The 26,671-nt window shown below is 36.3% G+C and overlaps 1 protein-coding gene across 1 annotated transcript in view; it reads right to left on the reverse strand.

Moving 5' to 3' along the window:
- Positions 1 to 6,119: 6,119 nt before the first annotated feature.
- Positions 6,120 to 26,671, reverse strand: part of COPB1 (COPI coat complex subunit beta 1) — a gene marked incomplete at its 5' end in the record, with an annotated part of 33,156 nt that continues 12,604 nt past the window's right edge. The window contains 14 exons of the mRNA XM_079707501.1: positions 6,120 to 6,438; positions 6,912 to 7,067; positions 8,019 to 8,108; positions 8,724 to 8,869; positions 11,432 to 11,551; positions 12,553 to 12,697; positions 16,578 to 16,757; positions 16,922 to 17,149; positions 20,906 to 21,026; positions 21,908 to 22,068; positions 23,177 to 23,273; positions 24,686 to 24,831; positions 25,555 to 25,701; positions 25,785 to 25,892. Coding sequence (XP_079563627.1) covers positions 6,379 to 6,438; positions 6,912 to 7,067; positions 8,019 to 8,108; positions 8,724 to 8,869; positions 11,432 to 11,551; positions 12,553 to 12,697; positions 16,578 to 16,757; positions 16,922 to 17,149; positions 20,906 to 21,026; positions 21,908 to 22,068; positions 23,177 to 23,273; positions 24,686 to 24,831; positions 25,555 to 25,701; positions 25,785 to 25,892 — 1,905 coding nt within the window. The 3' untranslated portion in view covers positions 6,120 to 6,378. The remainder of the gene's footprint in view (positions 6,439 to 6,911; positions 7,068 to 8,018; positions 8,109 to 8,723; positions 8,870 to 11,431; positions 11,552 to 12,552; positions 12,698 to 16,577; positions 16,758 to 16,921; positions 17,150 to 20,905; positions 21,027 to 21,907; positions 22,069 to 23,176; positions 23,274 to 24,685; positions 24,832 to 25,554; positions 25,702 to 25,784; positions 25,893 to 26,671) is intronic.

The raw sequence follows: 26,671 nt of genomic DNA on the forward strand, positions 1-26,671 counted from the left end.
GAGATGGAAACATCCTAAGTGTCCATCATCTGATGAATGGATAAAGAAGATGTGGCACATATATACAATGGAATATTACTCAGCCATAAAAATAAACGAAATTGAGCTGTTTGTAATGAGGTGGATAGACCTAGAGTCTGTCATACAGAGTGAAGTAAGTCAGAAAGACAAATACCGTATGCTAACACATATATATGGAATTTAAGAAGAAAAAAAATGTCATGAAGAACCTAGGGGTAAGACAGGAATAAAGACACAGACCTACTAGAGAATGGACTTGAGGATATGGGGAGGGGGAAGGGTAAGCTGTGACAAAGCGAAAGAGAGGCATGGACATGTATACACTACCAAATGTAAGGTAGATAGCTAGTGGGAAACAGCCGCATAGCACAGGGAGATCAGCTCGGTGCTTTGTGACCGCCTGGAGAGGTGGGATAGGGAGGGTGGGAGGGAGACCCAAGAGGGAGGGGATATGGGAACATATGTATATGTATAACTGATTCACTTTGTTATAAAACAGAAACTAACACACCATTGTTAAGCAATTATACTCCAATAAAGATGTAAAAAAAAATTACAGATCTAAAAATCACAAGAGCTAGAATCAGGGACCCTAGCTAATGAAATATCTTAGCCACACCCAGTGACCTGAGGTGGTAAACAACATTTATTTTCAAGATGTTCTAGTGATATGACTGATGTGATATTTTTTTATTCACCTGAAGAGACAGACAGGCAGTTTATCTATAACGTATCCTGATTCATCTTAATGTAGGAGACATTCTTACAGAGTGGTGTTTTCTCATCTAACATTTTTTTAAATTGAAATATAGTTTATTTACAATATTTTGTTAGTTTCAGGTGTACAGCAGTGATTCAGTTATACATATCTATATGAATATATGAGAATTCTTTTTCAGATTCTCTTCCCTTATAGGTTATTAGAGAATATTGAGTGTAGTTCCCTGTGCTGTATGGTAGGTCCCCGTTGGTTATCTATTTTATATATTTTATATATATATTTTATACCACATAGTAGTGTGTATATGTTAATCCCAACCTCCTAATTTATCCCTCCCCCCCCTCACCTAACATTTCATAGGCATGTGTCCATACCCTGTTATCTCTATAGCTACATTCTTCATTTGGTCACTCAATAAATATTTATCTACTGAGTACTCTGGTATACATCATATATACTTAACATCATTTGGTTATCAATACCCATTTTGGGGTGTCTCATTTTTAATTGTCTTATAATATTAAAATTTTTGGACTTTTTTTAGTTATGCTTCTCAAAATGGTATTACCAGGGAAAGGTCTGACCAGGTCAAGGAATCATATAGCTACTCTTGTGTGTGATCAGGATTAAAGTGTAGGCTTTAAATTTAGAATCATATGTAAAGTTTATGGTTAGGCCACTGTAATAGACTACAATAAAGATGCCAAAAGTCTAAACCACAGCAATGGCAGTAGGAGTGGGAAAAAAAGATTAGAAAAATACTGAGGAAGGGAGAACATTGGGCTTGGTATCTGATAAGATATAGGGGGTGACTGTAGAGTTAAGAGTGACTAGTGGGTTTCTAGCATAACTAACCAGACAGGGAACACAGCAGTGGAACAAGGAGTGAGAGGAGTGAGATAAGTTCCATTTCATAATGTTGATTTTGAGGTGTCTGTGGGTAATAGCCAGGTGGAGATCTCCCGGTTGATTTATAAAGTTCGTTGAAGAGGTATATGTAAAAACACAAGGCTTTTTTTTGGTTTGTTTTTATTTTTTATTATTGTTTTTAAATTTATTTTTGGCTGTGTTGGGTCTTCATTGCTGCGTGCAGGCTTCCTCTAGTTGTGGCAAGCAGGGGCTCTCTTCGTTGTGGTGCATGGGCTTCTCATTGCAGTGGCTTCTCTTGTTGTGGAGCACAGGCTCTAGGCACGTGGGCTTCAGCAGCTGTGGCTCGTGGGCTCTAGAGCCCAGGCTCAGTAGTTGTGGTGCACAGGCTTAGTTGCTCCGCGGCATGTGGGATCTTCCCGGACCAGGGCTTGAACCCGTGTCCCCTGCATTGGCAGGCGGATTCTTTTTTTTTTTTTTTTTTTTTTGCGGTACGCGGGCCCCTCACTGTTGTGGCCTCTCCTGTTGCGGAGCGCAGGCTCAGCGGCCATGGCCCACGGGCCCAGCCGCTCCGCGGCATGTGGGATCTTCCTGGACCGGGGCACGGACCCGTGTCCCGGACCCGTGTCCCCTGCATCGGCAGGCGGACTCTCAACCATTGCGCCACCAGGGAAGCCCCTCAGGCGGATTCTTAACGACTGCGCCACCAGGGAAGCCCCACAAGGCTTTTTAGTATGAATTTTTTGAACTAGAAACCCTGGAGGTCAGTTAACTGTATTATTTTATAAGGAGATAGACCCAGACAGATACATCTATTCTCAGAAAGCTACTCAGAGAACTGAGATTCAATTTAGGAGAATCTCATTCAGGGCTGTTTCAGCCCACCATGCTGCATTTCATTTGTCTGTCTTGTTGGTTTTACAATCAATAAAAAAATACATAGTTTTCTCAGAATCCCACAATTATACACAGAACCCAGATAAAAGGCACAAATCCCCCTTGCCTTCTTCTGTCACTACATGACTAACTTCTTAATCAAAGAGATTCTGCCATGCCAGAGATAGAGAAAATAAAGAGAAAGTGGTCAATTACCAGAAGTGACTTTTGATCTAAGTGAGCAACTCTAAATATTACATTGTTACTGTAATCTGGCTGCACATATTTCTATACTCAGTTGTTAAAGAATCAGTCATTTGATTGTCATCCTGAAAGCAAATAAAAACTATGTTCATCACAGACCACCCATGATATGAGGTATATGGGTTGTGACAGTTACATTTAGCCGTGACAACAACAGTTTATAGGCAAAAGTGTGAAGTTAGTTAAAACCTGACATGATAAATACTGTTATAAAGAATTCTTGAGAAATAAAAGCTTCTTTTAAGTAAGTTTCTGGTGTTAAAAACAAAAACAAAGCATTCAAGTAGTGTAAAATTAGGACCTAAATTCTGAGGGAGGTATGAAGATCATGTGGAGAATAGGTTTCCATCTTCTCTGCAGTGTAAGGAAGGAGAATGGGGAAAGAAATAGAATGAATACTTATTGATTAGCATCTACCATGTGCCAAACATTCATCATAAATACATTATATCATTTCATCCCTCACATCAATTCTATGAAGTAGACATTATAAGCACCTCACAAATGAGGACACTGAGGCACAAAGACACTGAGGCACAAAGAGATGAGGCAGTAGTGTCAATGAATTACTAATTGCAAGGCTTTCATGTCGGATAAAAAACCCTGGCTTTATATCTGAGTTCAACTCTTAATATTAAGCCTTAATTGATAAGAAGTAACACCCTCTCTTATGACTGTAGTCCTCATCTGTAAATGATGATATTAATAGTATTTGCCTGGTAAGAGTCATTGGGAGGATTATATATGCCATGGAAAAAGCACTCAGTGTTATGCCTGGCACACGTAAGCACTCAATAAATCAGCTACTTACCATTGTCTTAGGCCACACAGCAAGTAAGTTCAGACAGGACCGTACACTTTTCTGATTCTAAACTGAACTTCTGCACTATACCTGGCTACCTCTTCAGGCTCCTGTGATTCCTGGGGGTGGAGAGTAGAGCTCGGGGCGGGGTGGGGGGTGGGAACAGATAACATTGAGAGGGCAGTAAGGCAGGGAGCTGATATGCCTGACCCTACTTTGAGGACAGCATTCAGAACTGTTAGGGCAAAAGAACAAACTATAATTTTAAACCCAATCTTGGTTTAAGGGAAAGGCTATAAATAATTAGCTGACTAAGGACATTTACCAATGTGGAAGGAAAAGGTCACCAGTAGAACCACTTACTTTATCCAATACATAGCACAGATATTTCACACTTGATAATATTTGAATTTTAAAAAATATTTTGGTTTTCTTGTCTTTTTAGATATCCTGAAGTGAATTCCTCTGTCTCCTGTATTATTTATAAATCATGTGGAAAAGTTTCTCACAGCTAGCAAAATATCACTAATATCAATCTCCTTGCTAATGAAAAATTATATTGTTTTTTCTCCTTATAAAAATACCTCTATAAACTCCAATCACTTCTAATCCCAAAATGAAAGTAACTGCATACGGCTCCCTCTAGTGTCAAGACAGCAAAATATAAGGGCCATTTAATTTTCTTGTAAGATTTACAGTTTTTCATTCAATACATTTACATATTAAGCCCTTACTTGGTGCCAGATACTGTGTTTATTCTCTTACTAGACATCATAGTCCTAATTATATATTTTGTAATGTGAGCATATAAAATGTATTTTAGATCCCTATTAAGAGAGCAGTGTAAACAGCTTTTCTAAACAGTGCTGCTGTCTCACTCAGTTTACATTTAGCAAGTGTACAAAGCTAATAAAATGCTAATGAAACAACTGTTTTAACTTTTTCTCTTTGTTCTCCTTATTTACGAATTTAAGAAAATGGCAATGTGAGCCAATCTGATCCTAACAAAAATGGCCAGAATGTTAAGCAGGGAATTTTCTGAGAGTATAAACAGAGATATATTCTAGGACATACAGAGGCATACATCCTTGAGATTTAAAATACAGTAATGGTTGATTGTGAATACAAAACCAAAATGTTTAAGGTGCTAACCTGCTTTTCCTGCCTTACGTATTGTCAACAGGTGTTCTATGGAAAAAGAATTCCCCAGTCATGTAAGATTAAGATATGCTGGGTTAAACCAAACTAATCTGCTCTCTTTACTGAAGTGCCTCTCAAAATTTTTAGTATGCTAATGTGCACGGTGAATCTCCAGTACAGGACAGTATAAAGCTTTTCCCAAACTTACTTAACTATGGAATCCCTTTTCTCTCATAATATCTAATGACATCAAGGAAGCTATGCTCAGTGGAACAGAACTTGGGAAATGATCTAATCCCAAGTTGCATCAGTTCCTCTGCTCTCATCACAAATCTCCAACCCTTGACTTTGCATCAGACTGATCCCCTTCCAGCATTCCTAGTATCTTTCCCATTTGGTAGCCACTGACTTTCTTTTCAGATCTCAGTGCTCTGGAATCTCAAATGCCCTATAGTCCTCTGGTTCTCTCTGATTAAAAAAGCAAGTGGCTTCAAAGTTTCTGACATCATACAAGGTATCAATCTCCTTCACACGCCAAACAAATCATTCCATTCTCACTTAAGTGCTGAAATAGGAGATGCTGCTTTCACTCCTTCACAGACCTTATCTATGGACTCATCCTGAATGCAGCCTGAATCCTAGCTGGAACACAAAGTATAATAGTTTAGTGTTCAGACTTAGCTAAAAGAGCAGACTACCTCAATCATCCCCAAGGAAAGCAAGGGCCAAAAGAACAGCACAATCTGACCCTAGGGAACTCAGCTCAGAAGGGCATTTGGAATCATATTGGGAGGTGATGGTGCCCAGCCCTAGTGTAAAGTGAGGAAAAGGGGAGGAGGGAGTGAGGCATAGAGGCAACATGGCAACAGGACAGCTTTTTGAATCCTCTGGACTTGAATCCTCCCAGTGCAGCTCAAGTAACTGGTTGGAATCAATTTAATTCCTAACAAACATAAAAGAATACCCAAAGCTAAAGGTGAATGATTAAAAAATCTATTATGGATTATCTACTTTTCATTATGATTCAGGATAATTAATAGTGTGTTTATTTTAGTCAGAGTTCATAGTACTCTCTTAAAATGAAGATTGACCTGTTTTCTCAAGGTATTTGATACCATCTTTCTGGACCTAAATTTCAGAGAAAAGCCCTTTAGAACATGGTAAGGCATTCTTACAGATACTGATGTTAGAATATTAAATTAGTAAAAATCAGTCAAGTAAATCAAGGCCTATCTCATATCATATCACTGCATTTGTAAATTCTCTTAATAAAGTTCATATATTCACGACTCAAACAACAATTTAAATTTATAATAGAAATCTATAACCCAACTAAAAGAAATTCATTTCTCATAACTAAAATTATGTAATTACACATTTATTTATAAAGTAACAAAAGATTTAGGAATAGATCTGTTTATTGTACTGTGAAAATGGTCTTAATACATGTGAGAAACATTATATACTTTGAGGACAACATTCAGAACTGTTAAGACAAAAGACAAACTATAATTTTAAAATCAATCTTGATTTAAGGGAAAGGCTATAAATTATTGGCTGGAATGCATTCAGCATGAACTCAGATTCTATATAACATAAAGCACAAAAGAGTACAAAATATGTTGGAGTCCAGTAAGCCCATACCTAAATTTTAACTGTAAAGCTGCAAGGACTTTTTTGTTTACTCTTATATACTAGTTTTCTTCTGAGACAAGTTGATTTTATCTCCAAGACTTAAGGCCATTCCCTGTAAGAAAGAATGAAGATGTTTATAATTATTGAAACTATGTACAATCAGTAGGTTATTCTATCTTAACCAAGCCTCCATGCAATGATACCACATCAACAATAAAACCAAGGATGTACAAAAGAAACTCACCAAAACTTTACTTGGTTAAGTACTTTTAGTGCTAGATTTACAAATAGTCACCAGATTTGTAGCTTGGATTTCAAAAAACTCTGAAGAACCCATTTCACAAACACCCCATGGGAATTAATCTGATTTTAAGCAAACAAACAGAATGAGTGGCCCAAAAGGTGGGCTATTTTAATGTGGTAAAGTCATACTTCTATTCAAGGATACTACTATTATGAATATACATGCATCTAATGCATGAAACACTGGTACGACAGAGGATGCTACATATAGAAATAAAGAGACATAAATTATTTCTCTTTTTATTTAGTTCAGAGACCATCTCAAAAAAACCCAACTGTTACCTGACTCTTTGCACGAATTCTTATGTGGCCAGTAACAGGGGCCTCTGGTCCCTGTTGAATCGGCTTCTCAATGCTGACATTTGCAAGTGCATCTTCTCCAAATATGGAACGAGCATAGAGGTTAGCTGCCATAAAGCCACAGTAACCAGAAAGTGCCTGGAAGAAATTTGTGATGAATTCAATACTCTACTAGAGAACTACACATAAGCAAGACCAAATAGCATAGGAAAATTACCACTTAAAACAGGACTTATCATGTGGTAGTAGTTACATGACTGTGTGAATTTGTTGACACTCATAGAACTATAAATGTAAAGAGTGTGAGCTTTACTGCATCTATATTATACCTCAAAAAACTGATTTTAAAGAAATAGCACCTATCCTTATTTGTATTTATATGTTCTTTGTTTAGAGCTGTCTGCCTGCCGCCCATACCAGACCCTAAGCTCCATGAAGGAAGAGACTGTTTTTATTTTGTTCTTTATTGTACATCCAGCAGCTCACAGAGTATTGGGCATATAATGTTTGTTGGAGTATGTGTTCAATAGACTAATATATGAATTAAAACCTACTTGTCTGGCAGCATTCTTTTATGATTAAATCAATATTACAAAGTTAGCAGAAATTCAAAAACAAATTCCTGGGAATTCCCTGGCAGTCTTCACTTTTTGGTCTTTCTTTCTAGTCTTTTTTCATACATACACAAACATAGCAGAAAATCAAAGTACATTAACAATTCCATACTTGAGCAGATATATTATGACCCACAATCAGAGCCAACAGAAGAGATCATGGACATTTTCTAATCCAGTATCGTGAACTATTGTGGAATAAGCCTTTAGCCAAGAGGGAGAAGACTGAAAAGAAAAACCAATGTGACTATTCAGTTGGGTCACTGCACTAGGAACAAGCAGATATTGTTCCTATTCCAGTAGAAAGCAGTCAGCAGATTCATACATTCTATGGGATAACTTCTTTTAGCTAGTCCAGAATGACACTGCTTTTCTCAGGCTAAATAATATCAAAATACACTAGAGGGAATAAGAAAGCCAAGAATCTACCATCTTACTCTCTATCAGATTTAAGAAGTACACGGGCAAATTTTACCTTCTCCGGAGTGAGGCATTTCATGTTGGTTGACTTTAATATGTGCTGTAAATAGTCATTTAAATCAACTATATTTGTGTTAACCGTCACCTGTACAGAGGGAGAGAAAAAAGTCGAGGTTATAGCTCTTACTTTAAGAAAGTTGTGAATTTCTTATCTTGGGGTTGAAAAGACAATCGTTCGTATGTCATATTAGAATCTCCTTCCAAGTATTTAGGTGGAAAGGGTAGGCAACAAAAAGTAAATGACACCTTCTACAAAATCCAACAAACTGTAGGTTGGTATCAGAACTTTCAGATACAGATAACTTCACAGACAATCAACGTGCTGTATATAAAATATTTCTAATAAAAATCAAGGCTTACAGGAACAAAGTTCCCTAGCAGGCACTGACTTTGCAAAGCTTCTACTGGACACTGGATTCAATAGCAAGTTACTATTCATACATACAAGGGATGGAACATTGTTTATAATGTCTTGAACAATCAGATTAATTATAGAACTGTTACTCTCACCAATTTAAAACCGTAACTTAACCAAACCACTTGCATGCTTTCCAGTTAAAGCTAATTTCTAAGCACAGATACTGAAAGACTTTGCTTTTCACATCTGACACTTATTAGAGGGATTAATTTTATCAGAGAATCCCTCAACACTAGCCAAAAAGAAACATAAGGAGTTCAAGGAAATCTCCCAAGGACTAACTTTGTTCTCCCATTCAAATTCGGCCCACATCTGACGGAACTCAGCATCAGTGCAAGTTGCAGGCTGGATATAGTCCATGATGTCAATGTGAATATCACTGAGGACCACACAATTTCTGTCACTTGCTGCTCCAGAGACATCGTAAACTGCAATATACACATATAAAAAGATCCCCAATCACCACAGGCAAATTTTAATTAAAAATTTTAATATTTCCAAATAACAACTATGACATTAGCAAATAGTTTTGCTTATTATATAGTGGGCTCTGTGTTTTACAAATTATTACTTATTTAATATGACCATCAATCCTATGTTATAGTATTATTATTTTCCATCTTATAGAGAAGTAAAAACAAAGAGAACTTAATTAAGTGGCTCAAGGTCACAGAACTGGTTAAGTGGTGGAGGCTAGGATTCAAACTCAGTGAGTGCTTACATAGCAGTTGCAGTGTTAGACACTGTAGAAGGATACACAGGTAGTAGTGTTCTCATGCAGATGCTTAACTAATATTTCTGGATGAATATTGCTGAGCCATAGTACATAATGATACAAGACCTTTTCTTCTATAACTGTTTCTTCCATGGTAGAAAGTCATAATCTGACTGGAGCCTACCTTTTTTTAGCCTGTTTTCTTGACATTCCCCCACCCTACTTTTGGAGAAAACTAAGGTTACCAAGAATAAGTTCCTTTAATTTTCAGCCCCACCTCTAAAAATAAATGTATCTTTCTCTGAATCAACTTTCACCTACTTACCTTTCCTATCAGACAAGTATGGCCTCTGCTCTTCAAGGATCATACTTGCTGCCATCTGTGATGCCTGCTTTGGTTCAGGACCTCACTCCATCAATCATTACCTCTTTTGTCTTTACCTTCATATTCTTTACTGACTTTCTTCCCTTATAGTTTATAAATATAGTCAAGGTCCTCTCATCGTCAAAAAAAAAAATCTTCCCTCATCCTTTCTTTCTCTTCTGGCTACTGCTCTCTCTCATTCTTATCAAAACCAAGGTCGCACACTCAGAGTGGCCTACACTCACTATCTTTATTTCTCCACGTCCTATGCAGTCTTCAACCCACCACCACTGCCCAAGACAGGTCATAAGAAACGTTTTAGTATCACTGATTGTCAAATCCAAAGGGCCCTTCTCTTAGGGATCTTCTGCAGCTGCCGATACTTCTTCAGAATTTTTCCTTGCTTCTCTAACTGCACCTCCTTTGTAGGCTTCTCCTTCTCTGACCAGCTTTAATACTACCCTGAATAAAAACTCCAAACAGCTCTTAATATTGCTGTTCTCTCGGATTCGGTTTTCAAATCTCCCCTCTTCTCACTCTTTATGCCCTCTCTGGGTGATTTCTTCCATTTCTATGGTTTTAAAACAAATATTCATCTCTACTTTAGACCTCTCATTCAAGTTCCAGACTCATCTCAAACTGCCCTTCAATAACTTAAGACACTTCATTACTTAACCTCAAGTTTAACTTATCATCTCTCTCAAATTTGTCCTTCTCTTCTCTGTTCTGTTTTGGTGATTAACATAAACACCAACCCAACATACCCAAGCAGGAAATCTGAGCGTTGCTCTAGCCACTTCCTCTTCAATCAGTAACCATTCTATCTCCTTAATATCTATTATATTCAGCCCTTCTCTCCATCCCAGCCACTACTGTGTTGGTTCAAACTCTCCATCATCTCTCACCTGTGCTACTGCAAGTCTACTAGTTAATCTTCTTGCCTCTTCCAATCAGTCTTCTTTAGTGCTGCCACAGGAATATTTAATCATGTAACTCACTCACTAATAATTCCTCAGTGGCTGCCCTCTATCTCCAGGATAAAGTCCGAAATTCTTAGCATGACAAGTATAATATAGCTGCCACTAACCTTCCCAACCTCCTTCTCTTCTACCACCACCCTCTAGCGCACTCTAAACTCCAGGTATATCAAACTACTTGCATTTGTTCTAACTGAATCTCTGTCTATCTGTAGACCATTTACTGATCTTTTAAAACCCCACTTGAACTTCAGCTCCTCCACAAAGCCTTTCCTTTACCTTTCCTCCCAACCCCCCACCACTCTGAGAGAACTGACCCAATCTCTTCATAGACTTCCACTTCACCCAGCACAGCCTTCTTTCATAGCACTTACCGTTATGTACTGCACATATCTACTTCACATATCTGTTTTCCCTTACTCAACTAGAAGCTATCTGAGGACAGAGATTTTTTTGTTCCTACCACAGAAATTGCTTTTTTAAAAAAGAAAGCTTATTGACTGAATACCTCTGTACAAGCTAATCCCTAGGTGGCCCGGCAACAAATGCCTATACACAGTTTGAGGCTCAGTTCAAATGTTATCCTTTGATAACATACCTTCCTCCTTTATAAAGCCTTCTATACTGTTAGCATTTTCCCTCTATGATCCCAAAGCACATAGTATATAAACTAGCCGTTATCACATTGTATTGTAATCTATTACTTATCTATCTCCTCCTTTTGCTTGACAGTTTGAGGACAGTGACTCTATCTGGTTCATTTCTGTATATCCAGAACACAGTACAACACTGAATAGCATAGCAGATGCCCCATAAATGAAGGAATGAATGAATGGATTCAAGTCCTGTCCTCAAGAAATGTCACACAGCTACTCATTACAGAAATTCTTTAATAAAATATCCAAACATCACATACTATAAAACAATTCCTTACCTATATTGCCAAAAATTATTCCATTTTCTGTTGATGCTACTTTGACATTAGCTTTAATATTTGCAAAGTCATGTGGAGCAAGAGTCAAAGGAGATGGCTTTTCCACAAGTTTCAGGTCCCCTGGAAAAAAATTTAGACATGGCTAAAAAGACATACATATTAACCTCTCCAATCGTAAAACCTTAAAATGTATATAGCTCAATAGTTTCTAGCAAAACAAGGAACAAGAGAAAGGTTATGATTCAAATATAAGGACAAAATAAAGAAATCATTTAACACTATTATTCACATCAAAATGCACATTTTCTTTTAAAAGGTAATAGGCTTCTCAGAATAATTCTATATTTAATTCATGTGTGTGTGTGGGGGTTACTCTGGGCATACTGCTTTATTTCAGTGAATGGATACAGACGTCTCAAAAGCTTAAGTCTTAAACTATACACTCCATTACAAAGATAAAACAATCTGAAGAAAGGACTGCAAATTCTTAGAAACACAGTTCTTTATATAGGCCTCAAGCTATGCTGAGGAAGACAGGGCAGAACTGTTCTCCCTTGATTTCTTAAAGTCCCTTAACTCTTGCTTAAGCCATATGGAATTTCCTAGGGGCAGTGCACTGTTCCTGTATACAATTTATATTTTCTAACTTCAAAGCTATATGTATAAATGACCAGAAAAAGTCTGATTCATGTGTCTATATTAAGAAGAAGAAAAAAAAATCTCACATTGCTAAATGTGATAATGATGTATTACTTTGGCCACACATGGTATGTATTAGTTATGGGCTCAGAAAATACCTCGTTCTGTACTAAGGCAATTAAAACTTTAAACTACTTGGTAAATCTGTAAGTTAAACAGCTCTTATTTAATCTAGAAAAACTGACATATGCTGGATCAAGCTCACTGAATACCAAGAGCATAAGCATAAGAAAGTCAGTATCACAGAGGTTCAGAAAATTGGAGAAGGAGACTAAATATAAAATGTAAAACTAAGAGTTGATTCAAAATGTCACAAAGGGCTCAAGAGAATTCTTATACTAAAACTTGTGCACTTCTCTTAACAATCTGTCATAAAGATTTACTATGTAACGATATCTTTCTGTTATGGTAAATTTCCTCACCCAGAGTAGCTAACTCTAATGTGCAGTTCTGCAAGGTATCACTGGTTTGGTTCACAACAAGTACGTCCAGGACGATATCATACTGGTTGACGTGAACATAAGCTTCTGCATATACAGGGTCTGAGAAACCTGTCAATTGGGTGACCTGTCAAACAAAAATAAAGATAATCAAATGACTGAGACAATTTAACCAAACATATCCTAGCCAAATGACTAAGTCTGTTGGGTAATTAACAGATGTGCTTAGATTAGACCAGTCATTTGAAATGTATAATAAAATTGTTTTGTAATGTAGACATGGTAACTGAAACATAGACATTAAAAATAACAGGTCTTGGGGCTTCCCTGGTGGCGCAGTGGTTGAGAGTCCGCCTGCCGATGCAGGGGACACGGGTTCGTGCCCCAGTCCGGGAAGATCCCACATGCCGCGGAGCAGCTGGGCCCGTGAGCCATGGCCGCTGAGCCTGCGCGTCCGGAGCCTGTACTCCGCAACGGGAGAGGCCACAACAGTGAGAGGCCCGCATACCGCAAAAAAAAATAAATAAATAAATAACAGGTGCTACACTTTACAGCTCAGTAGTAGAAAGATGTTAAATATGTTCAGCAAATACATTAAACATTATCCCAACTTAGGAACTGAATAGATTTGCATACATTTTCAGTTAAATCCCTAAGCACCTAAACTCACTAGCTGTTACCCAAACTCAGGAAAAATAATTACAAGCAAGAAACACTTGTAATTCCACAAAGATAAATTTTTAGATGTTCCCCCACCAAAAAATATTTTTTAAAAAACATCCAGAGTATATATAGTACTTTAAAAATGTAATATTGTCACCAAAGACATAAGCAAGAAAAGAAAAAAATGGGTAAATTGGACTACATCAAAGTTACAAACTTTTTTACTTCAAAGGACACTATTAGCAGAGTGAAAAGACAACCCACAGAATCGGAGAAAATATCTGCAAATCATATATCTGATAAGGGACTTGTATTCTGAATATATAAAGAAATCTTACAACTCAACACAAAGAAAACAACCAGCCAGATTAAAAAATATGCAAAGGACTTGAATAGATGTTTCTCCAAAGAAGATATATAAATGACCAATAAGCACACAAAAAGATGCCTAACATCACTAATCATTAGGGAAATGCAAATCAAAACCACAATAAGATATCACTTCACATCCACTAGGATGGTTAATACAAAAGAAATAAAAAGGAAGTGTTGGCAAGGATATGGAGAAATCAGAATCCTTCTGCATTGAAGGTTGGAATGTAAAACAGTGCAGCTGCTATGTAAAACAGTATAGTGGTCCTCAAAAAATTAAAGCAGAATCACTATGATCCACCAATTCCACTTCTGGGTTTAACCCAAAAGAAATGAAAGCAGAACCTCGAAGAGATATATGAACGTCCACATCCATGGCAGAATTATTCACAACAGCCAAAGGTGGAAGCAACCGAAATGTCCATCAACAGATGAATGGATAAACAAAACGAGGTATATATTCACAGTTAAGTATTACCCAGCCTTAAAAGGGAAAGAAATTCTGACACATGCCACAAAATGGATGAACCTTGAAGACATTAGGCTAAGTGAACTAAACCAGTCACAAAAGAATACTGTATGATTCCACATAACATACCTAGAATAGTCAAATTCATTGGGATAAAAAGTAGAATGTGGTTGCCAAGGGCTGAGGGAAGAAGGGAATGGGGATTTATTGTTTAATGGGTATAGAGTTTCAGCTTTGTAAGATGAAAAAAGTTCAGGGGATATAGACGGTGGTGATGGTTGCACAATAATGTGAATATACTTAATGCCACTGAACTGTACACTTAAATATAGTTAAGAGGGTAAATCTGATATTATGTAAACTTTACCACAATTTTAAAAAATAAATTGAAAAATTTTATAACTGTAATATCATCAATATCAATTCCCAATTCTAAGGGAGAAAACTGTTTCAGTAGTTCCTATTCTGCCACTGATCTTATCTTGGGCAACAAAACCAATTTGAGACTGTTACTCATCTAATGGAAGAAGGATTAAACCAGATTTGTAAATTTAATATCTGAGTAGAGAGAGATTAGAACAATTTTCCTAAAGAAATCCTATTCGGAACTCAATACATTAAGACTATAAAAGTGTAACTGTCCTGTTTAAAGTAGCAGGGGACAGGAGAAACTTGAGGGCAGGGTGTGGGGGAAGAGGCTAGTGCCCTACCTTTTTTTTTTTGTTTTAAAGTTGTTTATTTTTTATCTTTTTTTTTTTTTGCTTTATAACAAATTTAAACAGTTATACATATACATATGTTCCCATATCCCCTCCCTTTTGCGTCTCCCTCCCACCCTCCCTATCCCACCTCTCCAGGCGGTCACAAAGCACCGAGCTGATCTCCCTGTGCTATGCGGCTGCTTCCCACTATCTATCTACCTTACGTTTGGTGGTGTATATATGTCCATGCCGCTCTTTCACTTTGTCACAGCTTACCCTTCCCCCTCCCCATATCCTCAAGTCCATTCTCTAGTAGATCTGTGTCTTTATTCCTGTCTTACCCCTATGTTCTTCATGACATTTTTTTTCTTAAATTCCATATATATGTGTCAGCATACAGTATTTGTCTTTCTCTTTCTGACTTACTTCACTCTGTATGACAGGCTCTAGGTCCATCCACCTCATTACAAATAGCTCAATTTCGTTTCTTTTTATGGCTGAGTAATATTCCATTGTATATATGTGCCAAATCTTCTTTACCCATTCATCCGATGATGGACACTTAGGGTGTTTCCATCTCCGGGCTATTGTAAATAGGGCTGCTATGAACATTTTGGTACATGTCTCTTTTTGAATTATGGTTTTCTCAGGGTATATGCCCAGTAGTGGGATTGCTGGGTCATATGGTAGTTCTATTTTTAGTTTTTTAAGGAACCTCCATACCGTTCTCCATAGTGGCTGTACCAATTCACATTCCCACCAGCAGTGCAAGAGTGTTCCCTTTATTCCACACCCTCTCCAGCATTTATTGTTTCTAGATTTTTTGATGATGGCCATTCTGACTGGTGTGAGATGATATCTCATTGTAGTTTTGATTTGCATTTCTCTAATGAGTAAAGATGTTGAGCATCCTTTCATGTGTTTGTTGGCAGTCTGTATATCTTCTGTGGAGAAATGTCTATTTAGGTCTTCTGCCCATTTTTGGATTGGGTTGTTTGTTTTTTTGTTATTGAGCTGCATGAGCTGCTTATAAATTTTGGAGATTAATCCTTTGTCAGTTGCTTCATTTGCAAATATTTTCTCCCATTCTGAGGGTTGTCTTTTGGTCTTGTTTATGGTTTCCTTTGCTGTGCAAAAGCTTTGAAGTTTCATTAGGTCCCATGTGTTTATTTTTGTCTTTATTTCCATTTCTCTAGGAAGTGGGTCAAAAAGGATCTTGCTGTGATTTATGTCATAGAGTGTTCTGCCTATGTTTTCCTCTAAGAGTTTGATAGTGTCTGGCCTTACATTTAGGTCTTTAATCCATTTTGAGCTTATTTTTGTGTATGGTGTTAGGGAGTGATCTAATCTCATACTTTTACATGTCCCTATCCAGTTTTCCCAGCACCACTTATTGAAGAGACTGTCCTTTCTCCACTGTACATTCCTGCCTCCTTTATCAAAGATAAGGTGACCATATGTCCGTGGGTTTATCTCTGGGTAGTGCCCTACCTTTTAAAAGTTTTAGTCAACCACTAAGGATCCCTCAGCGCTATGTTTCACTTTATGGTAATTTGACACACAACTGGAACAAGTTAAAAATCATCTCTGGGACTTAACAGTGCCATCATATAGTAAAGTATCAGGCTCCACCGAGTTTCAATTCATGTTTAATGAACATGTCAATCAGAGTAACTTGACAAAAACTGATGCTGTTCTAGTTATTTTTCCTTTAAAAAACAGCAAGACCAACAACTTCCTGATTACTACTTTCTTAAGTAGCCAATTTAAATAACTCGCCAGTGTATTTGACATTTTGTTACCTTGTTAAGTTTAGATGCTAGGGGATCTGCTGCCTCTTTCCTCTGTGTGTTACCCATTGCTGCCAGCAAACTCAGCTGAAACTGATCTTCCTTGCAGTTCATTTCATTCTTAGCAGTTAGTTGCATGAAGGAAATGGGGTCATCAGGCTGTACTGTCACATTCCTCTTTTCAGATTCTTTCTGTGTTGAAAATACAATATACCATCTCTCTTTAATATGGAAAAAAAGATAGCTTTTTGTAGGCCTTCAACAGGGACAAGCCCTCACACATGAGGACTGAAAAATCAACAGCAACAACAATAAAACCAAAAAGCACTATTATGGCTTTATCATATATACCTTACCTTTTGGGATAATTTCTCTTCTTCAAGTTTAGCAGACAACATGTGAGAAAGGGACTGTCTGCATTCCTTATTGAAAATGTCATTCATTAAAGGTGAACATTCAGATAAGACCTTGAGGCACAGGGAAATTCGATCTACATCATCATCTGTAATTGGCTTCTTAGGAAGAGAGGATTTTCCCAAATGCAGGATAGTGGCCATGAGCAACATTGCCTCAGCAACAAAAGACTAGATAAGGAGAGAAATGGCTTATTTATTGTCAGGCTTCTTCAAATGCAATAATGTCACTTTATTATAACTCACAATCCAAGAAATAAACCTAATTTTCACTTCACCTGAATAAGACTTCAAATATTTTAGATTTTATCTCCCTGTTTTTTTGCACCCTTTTCCCTCCTTTCTATTCTAACTGCCACCCTCTAAAATCTTCATTAACCCTTAAGTGATAGACAGAAGTGGTTTTCAAACTATTTTCTCTTACTCTAACCCCTCACAGGCCAATGCTATCTTTTATCTTTCCAACTACGGAAAGTTAAAAGAATGATACACTTCACGGATTGTTAATATTCTGCTGTAATTGCTTTCTTACTCTACCTATATAGGTACAATTATTTTTTTGGCTTAACATATGAAAGTAAGAATCTTTACCTCATAAGTGCTTTAGCATACATCTCTTAAGAATCAGGACAGTTTCCTTTATAATCACAATGTCATCATCTCACTTAAGAAATGTAACAGTTCCAAAATATATCTACTACACTCCAAATTGAACTAAATCGTCATAAAGATTTTTTTTTAAATCCAGGACCAGTTTCATGCATTTTATTTGACTATTATTCTCCTTAGCCCCTTTTAACCTAGACCAGTCCCCTGGTTTTCTGTGTTGTTTTCCATCACAATGATTTCTTTTAAAGAGCCCAGGCTAGCTGTTCTACAGAATGTTCTCCACTTTTAGTTAGAGTACAAGATAGGTGATGTTTTGCATATCTTCTTGTATTGCATTAGGAGGCACATAATGTCAGGTTATCCTGTTACTGGTGATGCTAAGTGTGATTACCTACAATCTTAATCTTTATTGGGCACCAATCATTTCACTCCACATGCAAATACCTTCAATGATTTCCTACAGCCTTCATGTTGAAGTCTGTATCACTCAGCCTGCTATTCAAGGTCTTCCACCAGTGAATTCGACTTACTTTTTTAGTCTCATGTAGCATTATCCTGACACATGCTTTATGTCTTTGTCAAAATGTCTTTGGCTAAGTACTGATCAGCATACATACGTGAAAAAACTACCAGAAGCCTGGGAAAGAACCTCAGAAGAGTAAGTGTAATAATCCTTTGAGCCTAGATATTGTCTCCACAAGGAGGGGAAAGAGGAGGGGGACAGAAAAAAGTAGCTAAAGAAATAACGGCCAAAAAATTCCTGAATTTGATGAAAACTACAAAACCACATATCCAAGAAGCTCAATGAACCAAAAGCAAACAAGAAAACCACACCAAAGCATATCCTAATCAAATTACTGAAACTTGAAATTATAGTGATAAGGAGAAAATCCAGAACAAGCCAGAAGAAAACGGGACACATTCCACACAGAGACACAGGAGCTACATCTTGATAGTACCGAAAGCCAGAAGACAATGAAGCAACATCTTTATAGTACTAAAAGAAAAAAACTGTCAACCTAGAATATCTGCAAAGATATCTTTCAAAAATGAAGGAGGATTTTTTCAGACAAAAACCAAAAGAATTAACTGCCAACAGACCTGCACTACAAGAAAAGTTAAAGCAAATTCTTTAAGCAAAAGGTATATGATACCAGAGAGAAAGTCAGATCTACATGAAAAAATGAAGAGTGTCGGAAAAGGCATAAATGAAGGAGAGCCAGTATGGTGATAAACAACCAAACTTCCTTCTGCCTCGTACCAAAGGTCACAAACTTGCTGAACCAGGTATGTTAGCAGAAACCCGGTTCTCTTAAGCAGGTATCAGCAAATGGTCTCCCAACTTGCAGAACTGAGACATAAAATGCTGGAGCTTTTTAAAAAGCATAATTTAAAGAACAGACAAGACCTGAATAAATAAATAATGGCCCACAGAGAGTTACAAAGTAAATTACTGCCCATAAATAAAATTAGTCAATAAAAAAGAGATAATACACCTTGTAATTTTACCCGACCCTCTAAATCTCATTTATGGATTTATAAGGAAATCTATATGATGGAAATTTAAAAAAAAAATCCTTTGAAAGTCCCTAATCTAAAAAGAAAATGTCTAATTATATGGAGGTTTGAGTAAATGAAAGAATCTAATGGACTACTATTATGCAGCTATTAAATATTATTATGATTAGGAAGGGTTTAGAATAACATGGGAAAATGTTATAAAGTTAAGTGAAACTGCAGTATTGTAAAACACAAAATGATCACTACTAGGGGAAAACGTGATCATTATTAAAAGCCATAATAAACTCTTTCTGAGGAAGGAAAGATTTTTGTTACTATATCTGGTAATGTAATTCCATCTTTTGATGTTTCTGTCTCCACCACAATATTAACAAGATTTGTACTTCAGTGCTTTAACCATGAGTGATTTTTTTCTCATTAGTTTTTATTACATCACTCATTATTTCAGCAATGTGAAAAAAGATATGAACAAAAATAAAATAAAAATGTTCACAATTCTACCACAGAGATTTTTTTTTTTAAATGAAAGTAAAGATTTTTTTCAGGCAAATGTGAGCTGAGAGAATTCATCAGCAGGAGACCTGCATTATAAAAATAATCAAGTTCTTTAGGCAGAAAGAAAATATCAGATAGAAATCTGCATTTATACAAAGGAATGAAAAGCACCATAAGTGGTAAATATGAGGGCAAATATAACTTTTTTCTCATTAAAAAAAATACTTGGAAGAAAATTGACCATTTATAATGGATGAATGGATATACAGAAACAGCAGAATATTATACAGCCTTAAAAAGGAAAGAAATTCTGACAATGCTTCCATACAAATGAACCTTGAAGACATGCTAAATGAAATAAGCCTGTCACAGAAGGACAAATATTGTATGATTCCATTTACATTAGGTATGTAGAATAGGCAAATTTATAGAGGGAGAGGAGTAGAATGGTGGTTGCTAGGGGCTAGGGGAGGGAGTATGGGGAGTTACTGTTTGCTGGGTAGTTTCAGTTTGGGATGATGAAAAAGTTCTGGAGAGGGATAATGATAATGGCTGCACAACAATTTGAATGTATTTAATGACATTGAACTGTACATTTAAAAACAGTTAAACTGGTCAATTTTATGTTATGTACATTTTACCATGAAGAAAAATATGAAAAAACAAAAACAAAAACCCACCCAGGAAGGTACGTGAACTCTGTCCTGTTCTCAGCTCTCAACTTCTTACAACTTGCTTAGTATGTTCCCCTTCCCTACCTGAGTCTGGACACTAGATAAATAAGAAATCGGAAAGAAATGGTGCATATATACTAAAAAGATAACTGACTATTTAAAGCAAAAATAATAACAATACATCATAGGGTGGATAACATGACATGTAGAAATAAAATATAGGACAATAACACAAAGGATGGTAGTAGGGGTTGGGTGGAATCAAAGTACATTATTATAAATTGGCATACAGTCAGAATGGTCAGACGCTACGATGAAGGTATGAACTGTAGAAATGGGAATACATTTAAGAGGCACTTCTAGGATAAAACAGACAGTAACTGACAGGATGAAGACGCTGGAGGGAGAGACATTTCCTTCACTGGGCCCTGACTAATCCCAGCAAGCAGAAATAACCTCATAAACCCTTGTATCACTTCCACTGGACTAATCACGCGCTATTGTTATTACATTACTTTGTCAATTTTACAATCATTAGGTTGTATATATGTTATGCTATATCACTTTGTCCATATCCCCAACTAGAGCATAAGCTCTCAAGATTCATTTGTTGGGTAAATGAACTTACATTTTGCTTTTTCTTCTCCTGAACCAAAGCTACATAGCGCAAGGCAACCTTGGTCAGAGTTGTGGCAAGCGAGGCAGCCACAAAGAAATCTCCATCCAGAAGGAATCCTCGAAGGGGAGGTCTGCAAAGCAATCAGGGAAAGTGAAAGCCACCAACTTCTCAGCCGCAGGCAGCTTGTGTATAAAGGACTCAAGGAAGCCTACTGAATACTCTCAGTGCCACCCTTCAGTGATAGGGATCTCAATTATGGTTCCCTCTTTAGCTCTCAGAATAAAAAAGGAAAAAGAAAAAATCACATGGCTTTAACACTTATCTTCAAATGATAAAAGAGCTAAATGAATAGGGAAAGAGAAAATGGTTAAAGGTGCATATACTGAAACTAATGAGCTACATTCAAACCCCAGCTTATCTATTTATTTATTGTGTCCCTCTGGGTAAGTTGCAAACCTCTCCAAGCCTCAAATTCCTCTGTAAAATGTGGTTAATCAACAGGATGCTGTCAAAGACTATATGAGACAAACTCTTTATTTAGCCCAATGCCTAGTACATAGTAACCATTAAAATTTTAGGCAAATTTTCATCAACTTCACTATAATATTGAGAACAAAATAAGGAGGAAAACATCAAAATTTTATTCCATCAATTAGAAGTGGAAAATCTTCAAAATATGTTTTCCAAATGCAAAAAGGCAACAAAACTCAAATATCACCAGTTACCTCCACTTAGCATTTTCTACATGAGTAAAATAATTTTAGTTTAAACAGAACACAGTTATTTCAATGAGAACAGTTATAAGGAGCAGAGGATTAAAACTATTAACACAATTTCTGGGAGAAAGAGCTTAAAACATCATTCTCCTTTCAAGTATCTTATATGGCAAAAATTTCCATTTGGGGCAAAAGAGCAAACTATCAATAATAAGAAAAAGAAATCCTTTGACTGTTTTAGACACAGGAGTAATCATAGAGGTGTAGCTGGCAGGGCACAGGTGCCACAAATTACCTTTCTTCCTCTTTCTTGGTGGGTCTGGTACTGCTAAGGGCACTCTGTGTTGCATAGGTGCCCATTTCAGTTACCAACTTCTGAACTGGCCCCACAGTTATTTCTTCTTCAGGTTTTAATTCACCAGCTTCTTTTTTAATTTCTGACTCTACAATTGGGATCTAAAAATCAATTGGAAACATCAATTTAGTAATAATATCAGTAGCAAGCAAAACATATTTAAATATTCAATCATTTCTATAGTTCTCTACAGAACTATTCCCACAAAGGGATTTTTGGAACTTGGGACTCTGCTTTCAATTTTCATTCCTTCCTAGGATAATGCAGTGAGAACAGGGGCTTTGGAGTTGGATGCCACTTTTAGTTGTATGGTTCTGGGCAAATTAATTAAACCACTTTGAGCCTTTGTTTCCTAATCTGTTAAATGGAAATCTTAATTCTTTCCACACAAGTTACTTAATAGGAAAATACTTAGGACACTGACTATAAGACAAAGGCGATACTAACTAAGCCTTATTCTTCTTCTCCATCCCTTCCCTTGAAATACTAACCAAAACCAGCACCCATCCTTCCATAAAATGAAATAAATCTAACTTATTTGTACATAATAACTTCAACTTCCTCTTTTAAACCAAATAGATACTTTGTACTTATTTCTCAACACCAGTCTATCATCTAACTTAAGAGCTCTAAGAGTCTTCAATCATTATCTATCCACTCCTTTATTATATAGATGAAAAACCTGATGTCCAGTCAGGTTTAGGAACTTATATCCAAAGACCCAGAGCTAATTACTGGCAGAAGAAAGACTGGAATCCAGGCTCCTAACAAGCACTGTTCTTTCTATTCTACCATATGGTTGTTTGGATGAGGAAATACTGCCAGTTTTAGTACATAAATACATATTCTAAAGTCAGCCTTGTTCTTAAATATATGCATTCTTTTTTCATAACGCAGAGGATTAAGCAAAGTTTTACAAGTCTTTTTCTTTTTTTAAAACACAGAACCTTTTGTTCAAATAAAATCTTACCCAGAAGGGTAAATAATACAGACACAAGAACAGATGTTACAGCTCAATGCAGGGGAGGGCAACTCTCCTAATTTCCCATTGCCCAAAGGCTTAATTATCTGTGTAATTAAAATTTTTTCAGTGTTCTTTAGCCCAAGAACTACTAAATAAAAACACAAAAGCAAATCACCACATAAAAGTCAGTTTACTAAAGTAAAAAATCACCATATAAAGTAGAATTTACTAAAAGTAAAACATACCTCCCCAAGGGACCTGCGGACCTCAGTCATCACACTCTGAATGTCTTCCTTGGTACTACAGTATTCTCCCAGGATCCATAATGCTCCTCGGTAAATCCTATAGCAAGAATACAAGTTCTGAAACACTGATTCTGCCAACAAATCTTGAAGCAGTGATCTTTCTTTGTGAATTTAAGCATAAGCAAGAAAACAATATTCTGCAGTTGTGAGGGACTATGGATGAAATATTAAGGAAGAATATAACAAAGACTAAGTTTCTTTGATTCTCTCTTGAAATCACAAGGATTAAAAGGAAATTAAGTGTCTTATCCATCATTTTTAGGAACATTCTACAACTGGTAAACCCAGTAGTAAAAATAAAATACCAAGATGTTTCCCAGAAAGGTGTTATCTTCCATTTAGGACCAAATTTAAGGTAAATTTGACTTTATAACTTACCACTACAAAAAATGTATTATTTTAATATAAAAAGTAATTCACTGAAGAGGCAGGATGCTGAAAAGAACAATGAAAAAGGAAGGAATGCAGAGGATCATAACAAGAAGACCAAAAACATAAAGAAAGCAACATTTTCTAGTTAAAAAATGTTAAACTGAATAAAGTCTTCAGTCATCTATTCCCTAAGATTTTCATTAAATTTATTCAAAAATATTCTAGAAACTGAAGCTCTAAGAGATTATGGCTGCCAAAAGCTAAACTTTGATATGTTTTTTTTCCCCCAGAAAGGAAGCAATCTTTCTCACTTCCATAAATATCAATACATTTTCATATCATAAAACCAATTTTGTAGTCCCTTCTTTTCTATACAGACAGATATAATGCAAGTCTACTACAGTCTATCAGATGATTTACATGAAGCAAAACTTGGATGCAACGTCCTTTCTCATTAGCAAAGGCTATCTGAAAGGAAACAGCTCAGATTTAGGTTGTATTTTCAATCCTTCACTTCAGTAAATGCTCAAGGGGGGATATAAATAATAATGGTATCCCCAAAATGATACCTTTTAAGAATACGTTCCTTAGTCACTTCAGGATTTACAATGTTTTAGAGGAAATGAGAATAGAGAAACCTACCTACATCACATGTACCAAAAATTTTATTTTGCGCATAGATTATGGGTTAACTAAGGGTGAGAGTAGGGGTGACATGTTTCTGACATTTGTCTTATTTTGTCTTGAATGTGTTGAGACACCTCGCTTCCCCTATACTGTCTATCAACTGACCCTTAAAAACAGAAATTGGGGGCTTCCCTGGTGGCGCAGTGGTTGAGAGTCCACCTGCCGATGCAGGGGACACGGGTTCGTGCCCCAGTCCGGGAAGATCCCACATGCCGCGGAGCGGCTGGGCCCGTGAGCCATGGCTGCTGGGCCTGCGCATCTGGAGCCTGTGCTCCGCAAGGGGAGAGGCCACAACAGTGAGAGGCCCGCGTACCGCAAAACTAAACAAAACAAAACAGAAATTGGTAAAATGCTTATTTGACTTTACATTTAAACAGATTTTAAACCTACTTGACAGATTTGATAGCATGAAAGACTTCAAGCATCTTCTCAACAATAAGCATTCTCAGGTTATCAAAGCGCTGAATGGCTTCACGAACAAACTCCAAGACATCAGCAGCTGCTGCTTCATTACTGTCACTGAGAAATTCCATTAACTAAAAGAAAAAAATAGATAACGATTACATATTTTCAGAAGGAAAATTATCTAAGGTTTAATAAATAAGTAAATAAACAAATTTACAGAGAATATAAATAACACTTTCCAAATACACAACAAAACGTAAGTTGAGAGACAAGCATCATTATGTAAACAAAGTCATGAGGGCTTTTCAGTTTATTACAAAACACATGATAAAACAGAAGCTGGAAATCCACAAGTCAAAATAAATTAACTGGACACATCTAAGTTGTAACTAAAAGTAAAATCATTTTAGAGAAAATTCAGAGCTCAAAGTCAAAATTTCAAATTACAATAACATACCTCATTTATCTGACAATGACAGAAAACAAAATATCCTGGGCATGTTAATTTTTCCTCTAATTAAATCCTTCAACTTTAAGAGGTAAAATGCCACTGAATAATCTATACACACAGAATAATTTTACTTTAGGAACTGTAACAAACATTAATTGCAGTAATATGTGGAAGTATTTTTGTCACTATTTTTTTTGTTGTTTATTTTTTTGGTGAAGATGTAAGAGAAAGAAGTCAGTCCTTATCCTTTTGAGCTTAATAGTAAACATAAAGATCCCTTCTGACTATGAGATTTAGTGAGTACAGACAGTTGAGATTTCCAGAGTTTAACTGTTAAATAACTAGAATTTCTTAATTTTTATTTTTAGAGAATTTCAAAGTTAAGATCATTGGAATTACATACCACAGGAATAACATTTGCAGCCATATCTGGAAATCGGACAGAACAGGAATGCAATGTTCGCACAAGGAGTTGTCTGTATTTGTCAGTATCTTCATGCTCTGACACATTATTTGTTTTAATCACTTCCTTCTTAAGGACAATAACCAGCTATAGAACAAAGTAAAAATAAGTGAGAATGACATCATGTTTGGCTTGACAGCTTACAAAGTGCTGTCAAAGTTTTGTTTTACCTCTTCGACATTCCTAGAGGAGACAAGATCCAGTGCTAACTGCAGAGTTTTCTTGCGTACTTCTAAGTCTGGTGTGCTCAGTACTCTTAGGATGTCCATAACCAGATCCTGAAAAAGAATAAAAAAATCCAGAGTTAACACCAGTATTTCTAGTCACAAGAAGAAAATCCTAACTGTAGAATAAAGGATTCTGTCCCTCATAACCTTAATTCTTTGATCTATAATAAAATCACTACTGGTGGAAAAACCAGATAATTTGAGTCGCCTGATATAAGGCAATATGAAGTATATAATATCACATATGATGCATTCATATTGAAAATGTTTACTCGTGACTCTATCAAGCTTTAGTTCAAACTTACAGTTTACAGAAAATACAAAAGTCAGAGGAACAAGCTAAATGACACAAAGAAAGTAACCAGACACATCCAGAAGGAGACCAGACATTTGGTCTGGTCTCTTGAACAAGTCAGTATCATGAAAAAATGATACTGCTCAAATTAAGAGACTTAAGGAACCATACATCACAACCACATACATCACAACCAGATGTGATGTTTGGTCATGAACTGGAAAAACAAAACTAAAGGGCGTTTTAGGGACATCTGGGAAAACTGGATAATATTAAGAAATTATTAACAATTTTGTTAAGTGTGATAATGTTATTTTGGCTCTGCAGGAAACTGTAATATTTTAAAGAAGCATACTTAAAAATCTATAGCAAGTAAGTATTTTTAAATATAGCAAAACAAAATATTTTACTTCTTTAAAACTTTCTATTTTTAAAAATTTCTCTGATAAAAATGTTCTATAAATTTTAAGAATGAATGAACTGTATAACCTTCACTTACATCTGCCAGTTGTTAGTATCTTGTTACCTTTGCTTT

This window comes from Hyperoodon ampullatus (genome assembly GCF_949752795.1).
Source record: "Hyperoodon ampullatus genome assembly, chromosome: 7".
Lineage (NCBI taxonomy): Eukaryota > Metazoa > Chordata > Mammalia > Artiodactyla > Ziphiidae > Hyperoodon > Hyperoodon ampullatus.